The sequence below is a fragment of the Colletotrichum scovillei genome (genome assembly GCF_011075155.1).
Source record: "Colletotrichum scovillei strain TJNH1 chromosome Unknown Contig00007, whole genome shotgun sequence".
Classification (NCBI taxonomy): Eukaryota; Fungi; Ascomycota; class Sordariomycetes; order Glomerellales; family Glomerellaceae; genus Colletotrichum; species Colletotrichum scovillei.
Genome location: NW_023336265.1, coordinates 2,525,727 through 2,545,172, shown reverse-complemented (window position 1 = coordinate 2,545,172; position 19,446 = coordinate 2,525,727). Strand labels below are relative to the sequence as shown.

The window sequence follows — 19,446 nt, the reverse complement described above, 5'->3', positions numbered from 1 at the left end:
GCTAGCTCCGGACTTTCCTGGCCTGGTGTCAAGCCACAATCATCGGCTCGTTTCTTTTCGTCATCATCACGCCTGGTCTGTGCGACAGCTGCAGGTGATAGCTCCGTCGAGTCCATAAAGCTTTGACCAATGAGAATTCTCCGCATCTAGTCTGCTTAGTCACACTGTACCTTCCCGGCTAACCTTCGGTCGTTTGGACAGTGTCAATCTTACAGATGTCCACTGCTCCCATTACCCCTGCTCAATTGGGGAAGCTGTGGCGTCACAAGCTCCCGAGCTTTTCGAAATGTTGAGGGCTGCAGCTTCGTGGCTTCACCTCAGTCCATCGACCAGACGGCCGTGTTGATTTGCGCACTGCTCGACACCACAAACAGCCACGATGCCTCCAAAAGCAGCCCCTCGACCAAGGGAGTTCGTCCATCCCGAAGCTGGACATGCTCGGAAGAAGTGAGTTACCCGACTTTCTTTGCCTCTTCTTTCATCTAGAAAATGCCCCTCCACTAACAGCAACCTCTCAACAGGCCCCCCAGCGCTTTCGCTATCGAGCCCATCTCGGCATTCTACTGCTTCCTGATCGCCAACATCATCTCTGCTCTCTTCGCCCCGATTCAAGACTGCGATGAAACATTCAATTACTATGAACCGACCCATTACCTGTCCCACGGCTATGGCCTACAAACGTGGGAATACTCCCCCACCTACGCGATTCGCAGCTGGCTATACGTTGGTCTACATGCCATTGTTGGGAACATTCGCCGCTTGATGCCACAGTCCACCAAGGCAAGTGCATTGCCGCACTACAGAGTACTACTTGCGACCAATTGCTAACCATCACCAGGTCGGAGAGTTCTTCTTCATCCGCTACGTACTCGCTTTCGGCTGCGCCTTGTGCCAGACCCTTCTCTTCCGTGTCATTAGCCTCACCCTCAATGCACGCATCGGCCTGTTCTTCATTCTGGCCACCGTCTTCAGCCCTGGAAACTTCCACGCAAGCACCGCCTATCTGCCCTCCAGCTTTGCCATGTACATGGCCATGCTGGGCGCTTCGTCCTTCATGAACTGGCGGGGTGGTCTCAAGACCGCTCAAGGCATCTTTTGGTTTGCTGTCGGTGCGGTGGTGGGCTGGCCCTTTGCCGCGGCACTCTGCGCGCCATTCCTCGTCGAGGAGGCTCTCTTCGCTGCCTTGAGTGATACGGACCGCTTGATTGAAGCTATCATGCGCGTGGTGAGGGGCGTCGTTGCGGGCCTCATTGTTCTTGTAAGTTGGCGTACTGATTCATTCGTAACCAATCACTGTCTAATACCAACTAGTTCTTCGATGGCGTTATCAATACCTTCTTCTACAAGAAAATCGAGGTCGCAGCTTGGAACATTGTCAAGTACAACATCTTCTCGGAGACCGGCGGCCCTGAACTGTACGGCACAGAACCTTGGACCTTTTACTTCCGCAACCTAACCCTGAACTTCAACATCTGGTTCGCGCTTGCGCTCGTCTGCCTGCCTCTGTTCTTGCTGCAGAAGATCGTTTCTCCCTCTGGCCAGGGATTCCAGACCGGTCTTCGTGCACTGGTCTTCATCTCGCCTTTCTATCTGTGGCTCGGGATTTTCACTCTTCAGCCTCACAAGGAAGAGCGTTTCATGTACCCTGCGTACCCCTTCCTTGCCTTGAACGCAGCAATGTCATTGCACATTGTACTTACCGCGCTCGGCAACTCCGATCCAAAGACCCTCGTTGGCAAGATCCCTGCCAAGCTCAAGCTGTCCTTGGTCACCATCACCCTGCTACTGTCATTCGATATTAGTCTTTCCCGAGTGTACGGCATTTGGTCTGCCTACTCTGCCCCTTTGAGTCTTTACAAGCCTCTCGGAGCTGGCGTCAGTGGCCAACAAGGCCTTGGTGTGCGTGGCGACAATGTCTGCTTCGGCAAGGAATGGTATCGCTTCCCGTCATCCTACTTCCTGCCTCGCGATATGCACGCAAAGTTCGTTCGCTCAGAGTTCAGGGGCTTGCTCCCAGGTGAATTCTCCGAGGCTCGCACTGGATTCGGTTTCTGGAGCGGTACCTGGATGCCAACGAATGGCATGAACGACAGAAACCAAGAGGATATGGGTAAATATGTCGACCAGAGATTCTGTGGCTTCATGGTGGACACACAATACCCTGAACGAACCGCTCCCCTGCCTCCAAACGAGCCCGACTATATCGCTGATGAAGAGAACTGGGAGATTGTCAAGTGCATCCCCTTCTTGGACGCGGAGAATACCCATGTTTTGGCCAGAGCGCTCTACGTGCCCAACCTTCCGTTCGTCCCAGAGCAGTTTAAGCGGAAATGGGGCCGTCACTGCCTGCTCAAGCACAAGAAATGAAGTGACCCTTCGTTATGATTGTACCTTTGAAGGCGGATTCTTGAGCCATCTTTTAGGAAAGCATAAGGCTGTCTAGGGGGGCTGCCTTTGCAGTTAGGCCGGGCATCTTGACCAAGGATTGACATGGCTCAGCAATCAACTATCCTGATGGCGATGCAGCCGTATTTGTTACAACACGTATCCAGGATGTGAGAGATCGAGAAGCTTCACGGGCAGATAATGTTTCAGAAAGACGATGGCCATATGGCAGTCGCTGGGCACCACAACAGTCTGAGCACCGGATCAACTCTCAGACTTCATAGCTGGGACAAGGTCGTGAGCAGCAGGAAGAACTGTAGAGCAAAGCGCAATCTCCTCCAGTCTTGAGGGGCCAAAGAGATCGCCGGCATTGTCTTGCAGGAAATCACATGAGGTCACCCAGAAGCTTTACAGAACAAGATTTGAGTTCTGTGCCCATCAATAAAGAGCATAAGTACATCTATTCACTACTGTGCAACCTTTCAAATGCTCGAGCATCGATATGCGTTTTTATCATACCTAGGACATGAAATTTCTAGAACGTCATCATGGAAGGCCATTGACTGGACCTAAAAGATGACCGACAAGCCCCGCTTCCAAACAGTCTTCTTCTTCTCAGTCCCTTCGTAGACATCATCGAGCTCCTCCTCGGGCCGTCTTCCCATATCAAGATCAACGCTGTGCAAGTCGACGCCGAAGCCCCAATCCTTGGTGTAGACCTTCCAAAACAAGAAGAGGGAGATGGTGATGGGAGCAGCCAAGTATCCCTGAAAGAAGGATTCTGCGCTCGGCTTCCCTCCGACGGGCTGTACAAGCATGAGTAACATAGTCAACAACGCTTGAAAAGAGGAATGAGATCTGCAGACTTACAAAGAGCGAAGAATAAAACGTCGCAGCAAGCGAACAACAAACCAAAAACACACCAACATGACTCCCCACCACACCCAGCGCAGACCTCCAGGGGATATCCTCGGGACTCCTCCCCTGCACCTTCCACGCCTTGCGGAAGCGGATGTGCGCGATCATGATGCTCGCGTAGGCAAACTGGCCCGAGAGACCCGTGACGGCGAGCAGCCAGTTGAAGACGGTCTTGCTGTCGGCGGCGACGGTGATGAAGGAGATGAAGCCGAAGGCGACCTGGAGCGCGACGCAGTAGATGGGCCGGCCGGACTTGTCGATCTTGGCGAAGATGGAGGGGGCGCGGCCGGATTGGGCGAGGGCTTGGAGGACGCGGGTTGAGCCGTAGGTGCAGCTGTTTGCGACGGAGATGACGGCGCAGGTGATTACTGTGTTTGGAAGTGTTAGAGTCACTTGATGATATAGCTTGAGTGGTATTCAGAACGGGTGTATGGGAGAAGACGAGGAAAATGAGATGATATCAGACGTACCGCCGTTGATGATGTGAGGGAGAACTTGGATGCCGGCGAGTTGGACGGCCAGAACAAAGGGGGATGCCTTTGTATTTGCGCCGCTGGCGCCGAGGAGAACGTCGCTGTCCGAGGGGACGATGAGGCCCATGATGAAGATGTTGAGGATGTAGAAGAGGGCGATGCGCCAGAATACCTGGCGGGTGGCTTTCGGGAGGGTCTTGCGCGGGTTCCTGGCTTCGGCGGCTGCGAGGCCCACCATTTCAGTGCCGCCAAAGGAGAAGGCTGGGATATTTTTTTGTTTAGTTTCCAGAGCTCTCGAACCATTATAGACTTTGACGTGGATATAGGGGCGGTAATGTAGTAAGAGAAGGAGGTGAACTCACCGGCAGTCACGAAGACGGAGCAGAATCCTTGGAAGCCGTTCCTGAAGGCGCCTGGGTCGTGCCAGTATTGCGCGCCGATGTAGCCTCTCGGGTCCGTGGGTACGCCGCCGGCGTTGATGATGATGCCGAGGATGATGAAGCCGATACATGCGATAATCTTGACGATAGCGAGGATGAATTCGACTTATGGTATAGAAGAGTTAGTCACAACATCTCATGTCTCACTTCTAGGGGGCATTGGGATGGGGGCAGCATCGTAGCTTGACTTGAGGGGAGTGTGAACTCACCCTCGCCGTACCCACGGACCCCAAAGACTTGGATGATGATCAACAGAGACATGAAGACGGCGCACCACACGCCGGGGTTGACTTCTTCTCTGCTCTTCCAGAACTCGATTGTGATGCCGGCTGCGGTGATTTCGAAGGGAAGTGTGACCATCCATCCGATGGAGTATTCCCATCCCATTGCAAAGCCCCTGGCGAGACGTTAGACGTCGGAACGGATCTTTATACACGACTACGCAGCTAGAAGGGATCTCACCAAGCTGGGTCTATGAAGCGAACGGCATATTCGTAGAAAGCTCCATTGACCGGGTAGATGATCGCAAGTTCTCCAAGAGCTTGAACGGTACACATCATCATGCAACCAATGATGATGAAGCCTATGAGCTGCAGACCACTCAGCTCCGCTTCAACTTGGTAGATGATATTGATGTAGAGATACTTACCAGAGCAGCTGGACCTCCCGTCCGCAATGCTCCTCCTGTCCCGACGAAGAGACCTGCACCGATAGAACCTCCTGGGAGGAGGCGGATTAAATCAGACTCTGAATGGCTTCCGTGATGAGCGACATACCGATCGCAATCATTTGCATATGCCGACCCTTGAGCGCCCTCGACAACTGCGGGTGCTGTGGCTCGATCTCCCCCTCGCCATTGCTAGACGTGGGCTGAACGGCCGCTTCGCTGGCATCGAGCTTCTTCTCCTCTACAGTCATTCTGTAAAACGATGCAAGTAGTGTTTTTGTGTTTCAAAGGTCAATTGATCTACGTATTCTCAAGGGACGCCCAGACTCTACGCGGGATTCCGTCTGCTTAAAGCAATTCAATCCTCGTCCGATTGTATGCGACATTATCTTTGCACGCGATTTCGCGCCCCTGAACTGCATCAACCCCCCATTCTCGAATGGTGCAACGACAAGGTCACGCTTATCAAAATCCTGGGAAATGTTCAGGATGCTGGTATCAGAGCGTTGCTACGCAGATAGTTAGCGACTGTTGGTGGTTGGGATCGACGTCACTGGGGGCGCGGGTTTACGCCGGGCGTTGAGACTCGGTCAATGGGAGCAATGAGCATGGAATTCCTCCTTCTCGTACTTCTTGGCAGTCGTATCGCTCGTCTCTTTTACTCCGTTTCGAGAACAGATGTTGCCGGCAGATCTCTTGACACGAGATGTGAGTTCCGTCATGAAGTTACTTCAGCTGTATTGCACCAATACGGAAGATGGTGGGTAGTATCTTCATCATAACAACTCGCACGTCGCAACTATTTCGGTCCGTCTTCACTCCGGAGCGAAGATAAGATGCAATCCCGGCAGATCAAGTACGATGCCCCGATGATAAAAGGGGAAGGCGGGGGGACCTGATAAGAGCCCTCGGGGTGATGTTGAAAAGATGGTGGGGTCGTATCGGAGGGGTGCCCGGTGAGTGGGTCCGATACGGAGTCGTCTCCGGTCCCTCGTACTGAGTGCTGCCCGGATGGGGTAATAGCAACCTACGCCACGTGCGCTTCCCCTCACGGACGAGCCGTAGCTTATCTACGCCCGCTCACTGCGGCCCACGGCAGCCAACGACACACGTATCCGATAGCCAGTTGGCGTTGATGCCGTTGTGGCTGTCGAGTGTCAAGGACGCCCGAACTTGCGGACGGGCATAGAGTTTGTCAATTGTCAGCGAATCAGTTCCTCCGCCATGGAGGTCCAAGACTGAAGCGTCATCGCTTGTACACTGGGATCACCATGCATCTGGTTCCGGGTATCGGATGTATACTAGACTAGTTGCGGTGGTGTTTGAATCGGCATAGCTCCGAAACGGCACGATCCGGTGCGATAGAGGTTGGGCATTTAGAGCAACCCTCATGCCATTTCCCTCCTACTTAGATACCAAGCGCAAGGTTATATCGCTTCACAACTCAAAGTACTCTCTTCATAACCCTGCAGCCATCAACTCCTCCATCACACCATAAACAGAGACACAGCTGTGCCCCTACTACGCCAAAGATGAAGTCCTCTTTGGGACTCTTCGCCGCCAGGCGTTCGTGGGGTACCACGATAGCCGTCAGATCTGATAAGCGCGCCTACGGGAAACCGACAGAGCCAAGACAGTCACTCGGCGCCGCCAACTCACCACACGCCTCAATAAACGACACAACTCCCTTGACGTTGAAGCCGGCTCTGACGCCAGCAAAGACAAACAGGAAGCCCGTCGATGGGTTCCCGTTGTCCGGCATGCCGACGGGCACACTCCTACGGTCCCTCCTCGTCACCACAATCTCCTCCAACCGCTTCCTCCTCATCCCCGCACTCAAAACCTTATCTTTCCTCGCCAAGCCGGGGCGGACGATCTTGTTCGACGTCGACCGCAACCCCGTCTTGCACAAGATTTTGCGAAAGACGTTTTATGACCAGTTTTGTACCGGCGAGACGCCGCAGGAGACCAAGGCGACTGTGCAGAGTCTCAAGGATTTGGGGTTCAGGGGGGTGATTCTCACGTATGCTAAAGAGACTGTCTTTGATCACTTGACGCAGTCTTCTGTTGAGCATGGGAAGCTTGTTGGTGCGTCGGCGGATGGGTTTGATGAGGATATTGAGTCGTGGAAGAAGGGTACCCTCGAGACCGCTGCGCAGATTGAGGAGGGTGATTACCTCGCCATTAAGTAAGACACAACATTCTCATGCAACCCTGGGTCAGAGATGCTAATCAAGTTCTAGGCTGACTGGTGCCGGCCGTGCCGTGACCACCTCATTCGCAAACAATGAACTACCGCCACAGCAAATGCAAGATGCTTTGACTGAGATTGCGACGATATGCAAACAGAGGGGTATCAAGATCATCGTCGATGCCGAGTCAACACACTTCCAGAAGACCATCGACAGAGTGACACTCGAGCTCATGCGTCGCTTCAACACGGATGGAGTCGCATCCATCTACAACACTTACCAGGCCTACCTCAAGCACACGCCCGTTAACGTCACGAACCACCTCACCGAAGCTGCCAAGGACGGATTCACCCTCGGACTCAAACTGGTCAGGGGAGCTTACATCCTCTCCGATAACAGGTCAATGATCCACGACACCAAGGAGGATACTGATCATGCGTACAACTACATCTCTCAAGGGGCTGTAAAGCGCAGCATTGGCGAGTTTGGCACATCAAAGGCCTTCCCGTCAGTCGATCTGTTCTTGGCCAGCCATAACAAGGAGAGCCTCTTCGCCTCGTTGAAGCTACACCAGGACCGGGTCAAGAATGGCATGCCCACCGTCCCGATATCCTTTGGCCAGCTTCACGGTATGTCGGACCAAGTCAGCTTCTCGTTGCTTCAGGCGAAGAAGGAGGGCGTGGAGAGCCCCGCTGTGTACAAGTGTTCTACGTGGGGCACCATGAGTGAGTGTCTGGCGTATTTACTGCGCAGAGCTGTGGAGAACCGCGATGCGGTGTTGAGGACAACGGATGAGCACACCGCGGTGAAGAGAGAGTGTTGGAGGCGGATGAAGTCGGCGTTTGCTGCTTGAAGTGAGTCGGAGACAGCAGAAGATAGATGAATTGAAATGCAGCGGTTGTCATTCGTGCATCATACAAAGAGAATGCGGTAAACGTCCTTTCAGAAATCCTGCGACATAAAACTAGAAACAACTAGATACATTAAACTCTGGCCTGGTTCCCGGTTTTACTGAGCATCTATGGTATGAACAATGTTGTCGTCAACTAGTTTGCAACCTTGATCATGGCTCTATTGTCTCCAGCGACCAACCACGCTAATGAGATTGCTTGACTCACTTCCAACCACTAGTTGTCCTCCCCTCTACTTTGCGGGGCTGGATCCAGCCCATGGCGGTAGCCAATCTGAAAAGACGGTCTAAAAGGAAGCTAAGTAGAGCCATCTCCCGTACAGTTGTAGACGGTTTCACTAAAATGTAAAATCGAAGGATCAGAGGTATCGAAGGAGTACTCGCGTATGCTGTCGTCGACAATGCCATAAAGGTACCCGTCATTCGTGGTTGCAATAGCCGAGAACTTTGCTAGCTCCCCACCTGATTTTTCAAGCGTGATCTTACTCATCGTCTGATTGTGCTGTCCTATGATACGGCCAGTCATTGTTCCGTCGGAGTTGAGTGCTAAGTAAACGCTGTCTAACCAATTGTTTCGCATCGTAACGGCAAATTGTGACCTCGCTATCGATTTTGAACTTTGGGTCGGAGAGAGACTTTCTAGAATAGCACCGTCTGAATATACAGGTGGAAACATTAGAAAGATCTCATTGAGTAGTCCTGCTTGACAAGCCAATGGGTATGTGCAACTTACCTTGATTCCAGATTGTCTGATTTGCATCATACCTCGCTGCCATCATGCTGACCTTAGATGTTGAGGCGTCCGTCGCCCCTGGAGCCTTTGCTACGAGACTGACTTCATCAAGCATGGTGCCACCGAATTGTGTAATTACAGCCAGACTTGTGTTGGTCGTCCAGGCCGGCATATGATCTAGCTGCCGTGGCGAAGTGTAGCGCGCACTATCATTGGAGACGAAGATCTTCCCATTCAGCCCCTGGTAAGCAATCAGTCGATTGACTCGCGCAGCGTCTTTTGAACCTTCGTCATCCTCGTTTGCGGGACGTTCTGTCAATGTTGTCGCAAGTTGTGAGCCGGGCATTGGGCGTAACTTAGCGTCTGTTACCTGGCCGTGGGTGAACCAGTTAACGCCACCTTTTGCGCTGTCGTCACTGACGTCGCGTATCATTTGATCTGTACTCAGAAAGAAGAGCCTAGTGTCGCCACAACCATAGTTGTTGCAGGCCACTGCTGCCATGGGAGCACCGGGAGGAAGGGTGACTGCATCTTCTGTGAATTCAAAGAATAGCGTCAAGTTTGTGGTCGTCCAACTCGTTGAAGGTGCTAGTAGATTTCGCGCCATGAGAGCGCCAGAACCATCTTGGAAGAAGACAGTCCTCTGCGCATTCCCTTGGACCGTTCGGTTCGCTGCTGCAAGCCTTGATTCGTCAAGTATGCAGTGGCGTTTAGAGTCTTTGGCGGTATCCCGACGGCTGAGCACACCTCCAGCAACACCACCAGCAATGGCTCCAATGAGTATAACCAAGCTGATAAGAAGCACTATGATAAACACTCGTCGGGAAAGACCACAGATGGTACCTTTCTGCTCAGGCTTGGTTGTTGAGTCGTCATATTGCTGGGGAAAGGGCTGGTCGTAGCTCTGTTGATCCTGCTTCTGGCGGATGTCCGACGTTCGTTGAAGGTACCGGCTCTCAGTATCCCAGGCATTTGCTCCTTGACCACGTTGTACCTCAAGGCCGGCCTCTGGTCGACGAGGGTCCACCTCGAGGGTGCTGTAAGTCTGCGCACCGGCCATTGACACTCCAGCGTGAAATGAGCTCGATTACTGTTGTTGGATCGTTGCAGCTTGTGACAAAACAAAGATTGGAGAGTAAGAAAGAGTAGAAGTCCAGAAAGACGAGACAACTCGTACCTCAGGGTTATGTGGAAGCTTATTCCACCATTCCGGCGCCGAGGTCGATGCAGTCTATCTGAAATCCTTCACATGGGTGACGAGGCTCGGCCCAAATAGCATTAGTAGTTTCAGTACACAAGAGAGCACTCCAGCCTCCGTGATATCAGTGCTTTTCGACTGCATAAGGTTTTACATGATTCGTGGAAACTCCTTACGCGATCAGCGGGATACACAGTATTAATAATGTCCATGTAACACCAAATGCAACGCCAGGGGCTGAATAGATACTCGCAACCTTCCCTCGTCACAATCAGGCTCGCCATTTTCGGACATTCTGCGTCAGAACTGCTCCTTCCGGAAGTAAAGATCGACCCAGCTGAACAATTGCGCCCCCAACTGTGCATTCATTTCATCCCTCCTGTTATCACAACGCATCAAAACGCTACAGTCGATCAGCAGGCTGGCGCATCTATGGAAATAAGGCGGTACACGTATCATTCCCCGTAACACAGAAGAAGGCTGTGATACTTGGCCCCCAGTAAACGAAGGTATCACGCATGCGGCAAGGCAGATAATGTTTCTCACGTCAGGCCGGACAAGAGCCGCCGGTGTTTAGTCTAAATAAGGACCTTTCCTAGGGTTAGAAGATGTTGTAGTTGGTGAAGCAGGTTGCAGTCCAAGATTTCTTTTCTGTAAGTAATGAAATCAGGCTAGCATGTAAGTGACCGATCTGGATTTGGGATGAACATGCATAACCGGGGTTGATATCCGAGTCCCACTTATCAATGCGAAGTCTTTTTGTCCTAAACCAATGAAAAGTGATGGAACCATCACCTGAAATCGAGGATGTTGGGTGCAGGGGTGCGCGTCCATTCAGTCAAGAGGCCTGTCCTTCCCAGGGAAACGAGATCATGGATCAAAGAAAACAAAATTAATGGCTGTTGGGAGAAGAGCAAAGTCCACGCGCAGTTACGAGAAAGCGTCTACAGGTAGCAACAAGTGTCATTTGACAAGTGTTAATGACTCTATTTTGACTGTGCGTTCGTCTAAGAACTGGCTATCTAAGCCGTGGAGGAAGGCCCGAGGGAGGTTCGCATCTCGGGCCGAGTGGGTCTCTCCGGTCTGGTATGGAGCGATGCACCTTTGAAGTGACCAGGATGAAATCCCACCATGCAGAATCGCGAATCGCGCCAAATGTGACCAGATACATGGCCAACGGTCAAGTGCCCCCAATGGTTGATAGTTGATATACTTCCACTGCACCTTTGATCAGATATGCGAAGTCCTTTTGTTCTTGGCCATCGAAGACGTGCCTAAGTAGCCCTCAGCAGCTTCCATAACGCCAAGACGACCTCACTTTGCTAAGGGAGCGATTCTACCACTGTTCCTGTTTCATACCCTTCTCGAGCACCGAGCAAAGGCCACTGGGTTCTGTCAAGAAATCAGCTATCTTTAAGTCGCAAGTACTATCGAGTCACGATACTATACTTGGCTTGTCCACCACGCTATGGGTACCCGGCGCGATGTTGAGACACACTTAGTCACAGGGAAGACCTACGCCACAGAGGAAGTCTGGGACTGCCACCGTTCGATTATTACCAAACTCTACCAGGATGATAGAAAGCCGTTGAAGCAAATTAAGCTGATTATGGAGCGTGATTACAACTTTCATGCCACGTGAGCTTCGCCCGAGAGCACTGCATACGTATCTAGCAAAGAGCTAACGATATCCAAAGTGAAAGAATGTACAAGACTCGCCTTCGGAGCTGGGGGCTCGAGAAGAAGCTCAAGGAGTCCGAGGCCTTGCATATAGCCCAGCTTAAAAGAGAGCGCGAAGCTATGGGAAAGAAAACAGAGTTCTACATTCGAAACCAGCGAGTCCATTGGGAAAGAGTAGAGCGCTATTTGGAGAGACGTCCCGATTTGCGCCACAAGCTTCGTGCCTCCGCTAAGACTCCCGCTAATGCAGCCCTCGACATAATCTGCCGAACACCCTCGCCATCTCTTGAACTTCCCGCTTTCATAGGTGGGCCCCCTGAAGTACGGCTACCTGAAGAGATGCTGCGGATCTTCAAGGGCTACTTTGAGGGGGGTTTGGAAGGCGGATGGGCAATAGAGGAGGACATGATACATGGATTCGACGATGAGTTCGGTCAGTTACGGGTCATCGAAATGCGCACGGATCTGGATAATGCAATTACCTTATTGGGGACGAACAAGCTAGAGGCTGCTTTTCGCGCCTTGAATAATAGCCTCGATTCGCTCGGCCACGCCATAAAAGAGCAAGACCCGCTTCTCTTTTACATCCTGTCCTACCGCACCATGCAGCTTGGGCCTAGGATATCCGACCCTGTTGTTGCTTTCATCCACAAGATGCACGAGACGATATTGGGCCCTCAACATCCCCTTGCTCTTGTATGGAGCAGGTTCAAGTGCCTGTCACTTGAACTTCGTGCTACGACCCTCGGCATGATGGCTGGCAGCAGTGTTCAGCTTCTCAAAGGACAACAGGGAATCTTGAATAGAGTCGTAGCACTAGCTCTCGGCTCGACGTCAAATGTTCTCGACAGACCAGGTGAGACAGACGTAAGCCAGTTTGGCGAGCTCCTATCCAAATACACTGCCGCCAGCGAAGCACACTTTGCAGAAGGAAATTACCAAAGCTCCTGCGAATGTCTCTCGGTAGTGGCCGGGATCTATTCATGGGGACAGGAATATGAGCTAGCAAAGGAAGCTCTGGCACGCGCACACTCTCTGATACAGGAGAACAAGGGAAATCCTGAGAGGCCATGGCTTCTCTTGGAGCTGTCTCACTACGAAGTCATGGCTCGGCTATGCTATCAGACTGGTTCAGTTGAGGAGGCTGTCGCGTATGGGTGCAAGGCATATGAGCATGCGGCAGAGCATTTTCAGAGACAAGACAAGCACCAATCACTAAGGGCTATTCGAAACCTCATCGACCTCTATCGTTCAGCTGGCCAAGCAGATGAAGCTGAGCGATAGTACAACATACTAATTACAAACATGTCAAGGAAGGGGAAGGCCTAGAGCTTGTAGGCACAGCAATCCAAGTTTCTCAACAATATTCTTTTTTTCTAAGTTCAAACTCATGGGTCATTTCTAAGCTACAACAAGCAATCTGTCGGATTAGAAGTCCAATTCGACCTCGCAGCAGCGCAGGGGCCACTTATCAATCGTATAGTCAATTATAACAACCTACCTAACTTATAATTAAAATCTCCTTTCTACACATACACAATAGAATTATATAATTAATTAAACTACTACTACGTTAACCCACGGTTTAAACTAATCAACTAATATCCCTATAATAAGGATACTAACACTAATTAGTAATTAATTTCCATTATTATAAATTAGCAAAGTATCTTATACGTAAATAAAACGACCTCTTTAAACAAAACGTAACAAAAGAATTATACTATCTAGCCTTACGAAAAGTAAGTAATAAAACACAAATTTCTATAATAAAATAAAATAAAAAGATCGTAGCTCTTAACTACTTATAGAAAATTAACGTCTATTATATTAAAATAACCCCCGCTAATTAATAAAAGTACTAAAGTAACCGAGCTACTATTATTAACCTTATGTATATTTCTATTACTTAATTTCATTATAGCTAGCCCGTAATTAAAAAAACAACCTACGTAATAAAAAAAATTACTTATGTAATAATTACCTACTTAGTTAACTAGTATAATAAACGAGCCTTACTATATAATATAAAAAGCACTACGTAACCTATAAAAAAATCCTTAAATTAAATTCTACCTTCCGCTTCTTACTTAATATTTAGCTTTATATAAAACTTATAATAAAGTTAGTAACGTATAAAAAAATTAATTACTATAAAAATCTTATAAATCTAACCTTAAGGCCTGCGATCTAAATAATTTCCTTATAACCCCCTTAACTACTACTAGAATATTACTACGGAATACTATATAAGAGGTACTATAAAAAAAAAGAATTTAAAAATTATAATAATTACAAAGACTAGTAATTACAAAACTTCAAAACGTAATAGCTAAGGTCTTTAATACTAACACTTTAAATATCTTCTTAAACCTTATTAAAATTAAAAAAAAAAGCACTATTTTTAAAAAAAAAAAAAAAAATCCTCTAGAGGGCCTTTAAAAAGCTCTTTTATATTACTATTCCATAGCACAAAATTACTAATTTTAAAAAAATAAAAATAAACTACTAACTAATAATAATTTATTTAATATATATATATACCTCTCGGGTTTTAATTTAAAAAAACACTACGTAATTAAAACGTCGTTAAGCTACCTATAAATCTATTTCTAACGCTAATTAAGGGGCAAAAAAACTATAAAAAAATAATAAATAACTATATTAACTAAAAAGCTAATACTAATAAGGTAAGGTATAAAAAAAAAAAGTAAAAGCTTCTAAACCCTAATAAATTTAGCGAATAATAATAGTATATTAATATTATAACTAGTAAATAGCTCTAACATAACCCTATTAAAATTAAATACGCTAATTTTAATAAATTAGAGTACGAGCTAGGGTATAACGAAGGGTAAGTTAATATATAATTTAAAAAAAAGGATTCTTATCCTAAATAATTAAGTCGTAATTAATCTAAAGTACTAAGGAACATAAGTATATAAAAAGACTAATAACCCTAATAGTAAGTAAATTAATATGGTATTAGTCTATATTATAAAAATTTATACTTAGAAAAGTTTTGAAGGGTAACCCCTATTTTATAAAATCGCTAACGACCTAGGTAACTAAAAAAATAAATAGTTTGCTAGTGCTAATCTAAACGTTATAAAAAAGGTTAATTAATTTTTTTATTACTAAAGTATTTTATTAGCATAAGGGGTAAAACAAAGAGCCTATAAAACACTTATTATAATAATCGTAACTAACGAATTTATACTATAAGATTAATACTAAGTTAATAAAATAGTATTAAAATATAACGAGTTTAATAAATAAGTAAACTAACTAGACTTTTACTAAAAATTACTAATAGTAATATCTTAACGCTAGCCATAACACGAGCTAAAAAATTACCCCTAAAAATAACTAATAATAATTTTATTAATTTCTATAACTAACTACGTAACGCTACTAATACGTAGTATACTACTAGCTAGCTAACAAAGTATAAGATTAATTACGTAAAGTTAATATAATTATTTTAACTTATAAAAGACTTACGAAAAGGGTAACCTAATAATTATAAACACATAAAATTATAAACCTTACGAAAATATTTTCTAAAAAAATATATTTAAAGGAAGTATAAAGTTTTATAAAAACCCTTATAATATTTTTTGATTATTATAAAAATTAGTATTAGAGTAGTAGTACTACTTAATAATTAACGTTATACTAACTAGTAAAGCTATAGAATATTATTATAAAGCAGTACGTATATATAATCGAACTAACTTTCTTAATATTATTAACGCAATCCGAAGCTACTTCGAGACTTATAATAAGAGTTTAGAGCTCTTATCCGAGCTAAGGGTACTTTTATTTAAATCTATAGCTAGAATAATAAAAAAAAAATCAAAGCTCGAGATTTTTAAAAAGCTTATTAACTATATTAACAAGCTAGCAAAGACGTAGCTAAATAAAAAGATAAATAAGTAAAAAATTAAATATTTCTATACCGTAGTATAAAGAGTTCTAAAAGCAAGGATAACTCTATACTAACTACTTAAAAAATATAAAATACTCTATTTAAAACTAAAATCTAGCTTTAATATTAAGGCCTAAATACCTCGCTAGGCGCACTTCTAATCTTATAACGGCCCTTACTAATAGTACTAAATTAATTATATATACTAAAATAAAGAACGAGAGGCTAAGTATAATAGCCGCTAGATTAAAAAAATAAATTTTTTAATTAGTTACTAATTTAATTTAAAATAGGGGTAATAAAAAAAGAAATATTTTATATATAAAAAAAACGGCTATTAATTAAATAATTATTTTAAAAAAGAGTATACTAAATTGTATGAATAATATAAAAAATTAAAGGGTATATAGAGTAAAACGAATAGCAATCAATTCAACTACTTCCTTATTACTTACAAGGTAGTAAATAAGTAAAAAGAACGACACTACTAAAATAGGCTATCCTAAGAGGTATTAAAAATAATAAGGATTTAACCATATATAAAAAAATTAATAATAACAAATTTAATAATCTTAACTATTCCTTCTTTACCCCGTTAATTACTAAAAATATACTATACTAAATAAATAAAAATAATATAAGTTCTTAATAAATAGGCTTTCCTATATAATTAAAATAAGTAAATCCCCTAGAGGATAAGTTTGCTAAATATTGTAGTACCTAATAACTTTAATCTAAAAAACATTACTATAAGTACTTAAAAAGTCACTAGCAAAAATCTTATTAAAAAAAAAGAAGTAATAGAGGGGCTAAGAGCTCTTTTTTTATACTCCTTAAAAAAACTAATTAATAATACTACCTAAGTATTCTATACTAATAAGCAGTACGGCCCAAAAATCTTTTATAAAATTATCCTAAATATAGGAGTATTATAATAATTAACTAGAAATAAAGGGCAATTCTAAGCGCTCTAAAAAATATCCCTAATTATATTAAATACGTTAATAACGGGTATTATAAAAATTAGCTTCGGCCTAGGTAAAAAAATATATATTTTAAGTATAATAAAAATCACTATACGCTTCGGCATAATAATCTTTATATCCTCCCTATTAATACACTATTCTTACTATATTTAAAAATATAAATAAATTAAGGATCGTATTTAATAATATAAAAATTAACTATTTAATAATTAATACTTCGAGCTCGTTAAATAATAATAAGGATATGCGTTTATAAAGCTCGAATTAGATATTAAATTTATTAATTATTTTATAAAGAGCAAACTAAAATAATTATATAAACGCTTCGGCTACTTGTTAATTACGAAATTATATAACTTCCTTAAGTATTTAAAAATAATATAAAAATAGGAGCTCTAAAATAGCTAACGAGGGTATATTACTAATACTAAATAAATATATAAAGCCCGCGCAAATTTAAATTTAAATTATATAACGAGCTTAACTTTAATTAAGAAATCGTTATTAATATCTTTTATTTAAATAATTGCTTAATATTATATATTAATAAGGCTATAATATTCTAAAAAGGATAATTTTTTAAGATATATAAACTAAGACTATTTAGTTAATGCTAAAAAGGCTTAAATTGATATATACTAAGGATTACTAAATAGGATTAGAACTAATACTAGTACTAGCTTTAAATTAATAGAGTTTAAGAATAATACTACTACTTATAATATATAACTAACGTACTTATTAAAACGTATTATAGTATTAGTAAAGTAAAAAAATATAATAGCTAAAAGAGTATTTAAAATTATTTATAATAAGAGCCTAATACTATGGATAAAAGTATTTTTAAATAGTACTTAAATATTATAACGATACTATAAGCTTAAAAAGGCTAATCCTAATACTTTTAATATTTAGAATATACTTAAAAATAATAACGGCCTTGCTACTATTACTAAATATAACCTAGCGAGCTTAAGTAATTAAAAAGTAATAAAAACTTTAAAGCGAATATAAAATAGTAAACTAATAAAACTATTGCTACTTATAATAAGCTAAATATAAGTACTAACCTTAATATATTATTAAATTTAGATATTAGAGTATAAAAAGAAATTACTAAATAGTAAGTAAGCTATATAAACTAATCTCTATTAATAAACGGTTATATATCGTTGCTAAAGATTAGAACTAACTACTTAAAATATTAATTATAATAATACGCCTATATTATACTAATCTTAATAAAAAGATTTTAATACTATAAAAAAAGAGAGCTAAAAGAATCCTCTTAGTAACCTAATAATTAAAAAAATCATCCTTAATAAAATCGTTATTATAAAATAAATAAATAATAAGGGAAGAAAAAGTATCCTTTTACTAACAAAAAATAACTAAAAAACTATAAAAAGGTACTACTATAATAATTTGTTATTAATAATAAAATAAATACTATATTTTATATAACTAAAAAAGCTAATTTTATGCTCGCTATATAATTATAAAAAATAGTATAATTAAAATATTTAAAAAGCTATATAAAGGATTAGATCTTGTTAAAATAAATATATTATAGAATTGAGAAGTTTATTAATTTATTTTCTACGATCTAATTAAATACGTAAATATTTATATTTTTAAATTATATATAATATGAAAAATAAAAAAAGTACTCTCTAGCTATATAAAAATCGAAGTACGTTATTTAGGGTATAGTAATATTGAAAAAGTGCTACTTACTTAGTTACTTATAGTTTAATAATATAACTAGCGCTTTATAATAATACTAATAGTATTACTATGGTAAAAAATACTAAATTTAGAGTTATAATATTACGTAAGTATATACTTAATTAACTACTAGGCTTATAAAAATCCGCATACTTATTAAAAAAATAATTAATAAATACTTAGAAAGTACGATTATTAAAATACTTAAACTATTATATAATCTCGTAAAGTTAAGAACTTACTAATAAGTAATATACTATAACTTTTATATTAACTAATTATTAATAATTATATTGATATATAATCCTTACCTCTTAATTTCTATATATATAAATAATCTATTTAGTATTGTTAGAATATAAATAAATAATATACTAAGTTTATTTAATACTGAGTTTATAAAAAGGAGGACGAGGAGCTTTAGAAAGTAATATTCGTAACTAAGCTAAAAAGATCCTTATAACAAAATCCTTATTAGTATTCAATAAAGGATCCTTATAATTAAAAAAATAATATAATTTTTAATAAAAGGATAAAGCAAAAGATTAGCTTCGTTAACTTAATATCCCTAATTATAAAAATAATATAGGGCTAAGCTCGTATAAAAGTATATATTATGAATATTTATTAACTTAAAGCTATTTTTAATTACGCTAGAGCTATATAAACTATAGAGCTTATAAAGTATAATTTTAATATTCTTAATTAATAATTCTAATAATAATAAAATAACTATAACTATAATCTTGTATATTAGCTTATTAACTTAACTATTATAAAGCTCTACGTATTTATTAATAAGTTATTCGTAAATAATAATAACCTAACCTTATAATTAAAATATATTATTATCCTCGCTAATAAAACCCTTAGTAAAAATAACTTTATAATCCGGGGTAATATCGGGTAATATAATTTATTATTTATTAATAAAAATAAATAAATTACTAAGAGCGTACTAGTATTTAAAGTCTATAGGATAATAAATAATATAAATATCGCTTACGCAATTTCTATTATATTAAAAAAATTATAAATTAACTCGACCTTTTACGATCCTTATAATTATTTATATTAATTTATATTTATTATACGAGTACCTCGTTAAATTAAGTACTATAAAAAAAGCTCATAATTAATATTATAACCCTTAGGTAATCGTATAAATAATAAAAATCCTCGAGATTTATTAAATTAATAAAAAT

At 41.8% G+C, this 19,446-nt stretch overlaps 5 protein-coding genes across 5 annotated transcripts; 3 read left to right on the top strand and 2 right to left on the bottom strand.

Annotated features, from left to right (window-relative positions):
• The first annotated feature begins 100 nt into the window (after window positions 1-100).
• On the top strand, window positions 101-4,299 carry HER10_EVM0002444 (Alg9-like mannosyltransferase). Its single transcript, XM_035472155.1, has 4 exons — window positions 101-447; window positions 522-780; window positions 839-1,258; window positions 1,312-4,299. The coding sequence occupies exons 1-4, from the start codon at window positions 380-382 to the stop codon at window positions 2,365-2,367; spliced, it is 1,803 nt and encodes a 600-aa protein (XP_035331277.1). The 5' UTR covers window positions 101-379; the 3' UTR covers window positions 2,368-4,299.
• HER10_EVM0005850 (amino-acid permease inda1) lies at window positions 2,955-5,134 on the bottom strand (the record flags this gene model as incomplete). The annotated part of the gene is made up of 8 exons (XM_035475453.1): window positions 2,955-3,191; window positions 3,256-3,671; window positions 3,774-4,037; window positions 4,139-4,321; window positions 4,426-4,613; window positions 4,679-4,806; window positions 4,866-4,936; window positions 4,993-5,134. 8 exons carry the CDS (start codon window positions 5,132-5,134, stop codon window positions 2,955-2,957), a joined length of 1,629 nt encoding a protein of 542 aa, XP_035331498.1.
• Window positions 5,135-6,238: 1,104 nt separating this feature from the next.
• On the top strand, window positions 6,239-7,969 carry HER10_EVM0002243 (proline dehydrogenase). The gene is made up of 2 exons (XM_035471963.1): window positions 6,239-7,071; window positions 7,127-7,969. The coding sequence occupies exons 1-2, from the start codon at window positions 6,416-6,418 to the stop codon at window positions 7,926-7,928; spliced, it is 1,458 nt and encodes a 485-aa protein (XP_035331264.1). The 5' UTR covers window positions 6,239-6,415; the 3' UTR covers window positions 7,929-7,969.
• Window positions 7,970-8,283: 314 nt separating this feature from the next.
• HER10_EVM0000931 (uncharacterized protein) lies at window positions 8,284-9,220 on the bottom strand (the record flags this gene model as incomplete). The annotated part of the gene is made up of 2 exons (XM_035470696.1): window positions 8,284-8,639; window positions 8,719-9,220. 2 exons carry the CDS (start codon window positions 9,218-9,220, stop codon window positions 8,284-8,286), a joined length of 858 nt encoding a protein of 285 aa, XP_035331181.1.
• Window positions 9,221-11,384: 2,164 nt separating this feature from the next.
• Window positions 11,385-12,880, top strand: HER10_EVM0010847 (uncharacterized protein; the record flags this gene model as incomplete). Its single annotated transcript, XM_035480294.1, has 2 exons — window positions 11,385-11,554; window positions 11,614-12,880. 2 exons carry the CDS (start codon window positions 11,385-11,387, stop codon window positions 12,878-12,880), a joined length of 1,437 nt encoding a protein of 478 aa, XP_035331822.1.
• Between the last annotated feature and the right edge of the window lie 6,566 nt (window positions 12,881-19,446).

What these genes read in the sequence shown, in the direction of transcription:
- HER10_EVM0002444 (XM_035472155.1), top strand. Translation starts at nt 380, where the DNA reads ATGCCTCCAAAAGCAGCCCCTCGACCAAGGGAGTTCGTCCATCCCGAA. An exon ending in TGATGCCACAGTCCACCAAG is followed by an intron (nt 781 to 838) that starts GCAAGTGCATTG and finishes AACCATCACCAG; the next exon opens with GTCGGAGAGTTCTTCTTCAT. An exon ending in TTGCGGGCCTCATTGTTCTT is followed by an intron (nt 1,259 to 1,311) that starts GTAAGTTGGCGT and finishes AATACCAACTAG; the next exon opens with TTCTTCGATGGCGTTATCAA.
- HER10_EVM0002243 (XM_035471963.1), top strand. Translation starts at nt 6,416, where the DNA reads ATGAAGTCCTCTTTGGGACTCTTCGCCGCCAGGCGTTCGTGGGGTACC. An exon ending in GGTGATTACCTCGCCATTAA is followed by an intron (nt 7,072 to 7,126) that starts GTAAGACACAAC and finishes ATCAAGTTCTAG; the next exon opens with GCTGACTGGTGCCGGCCGTG.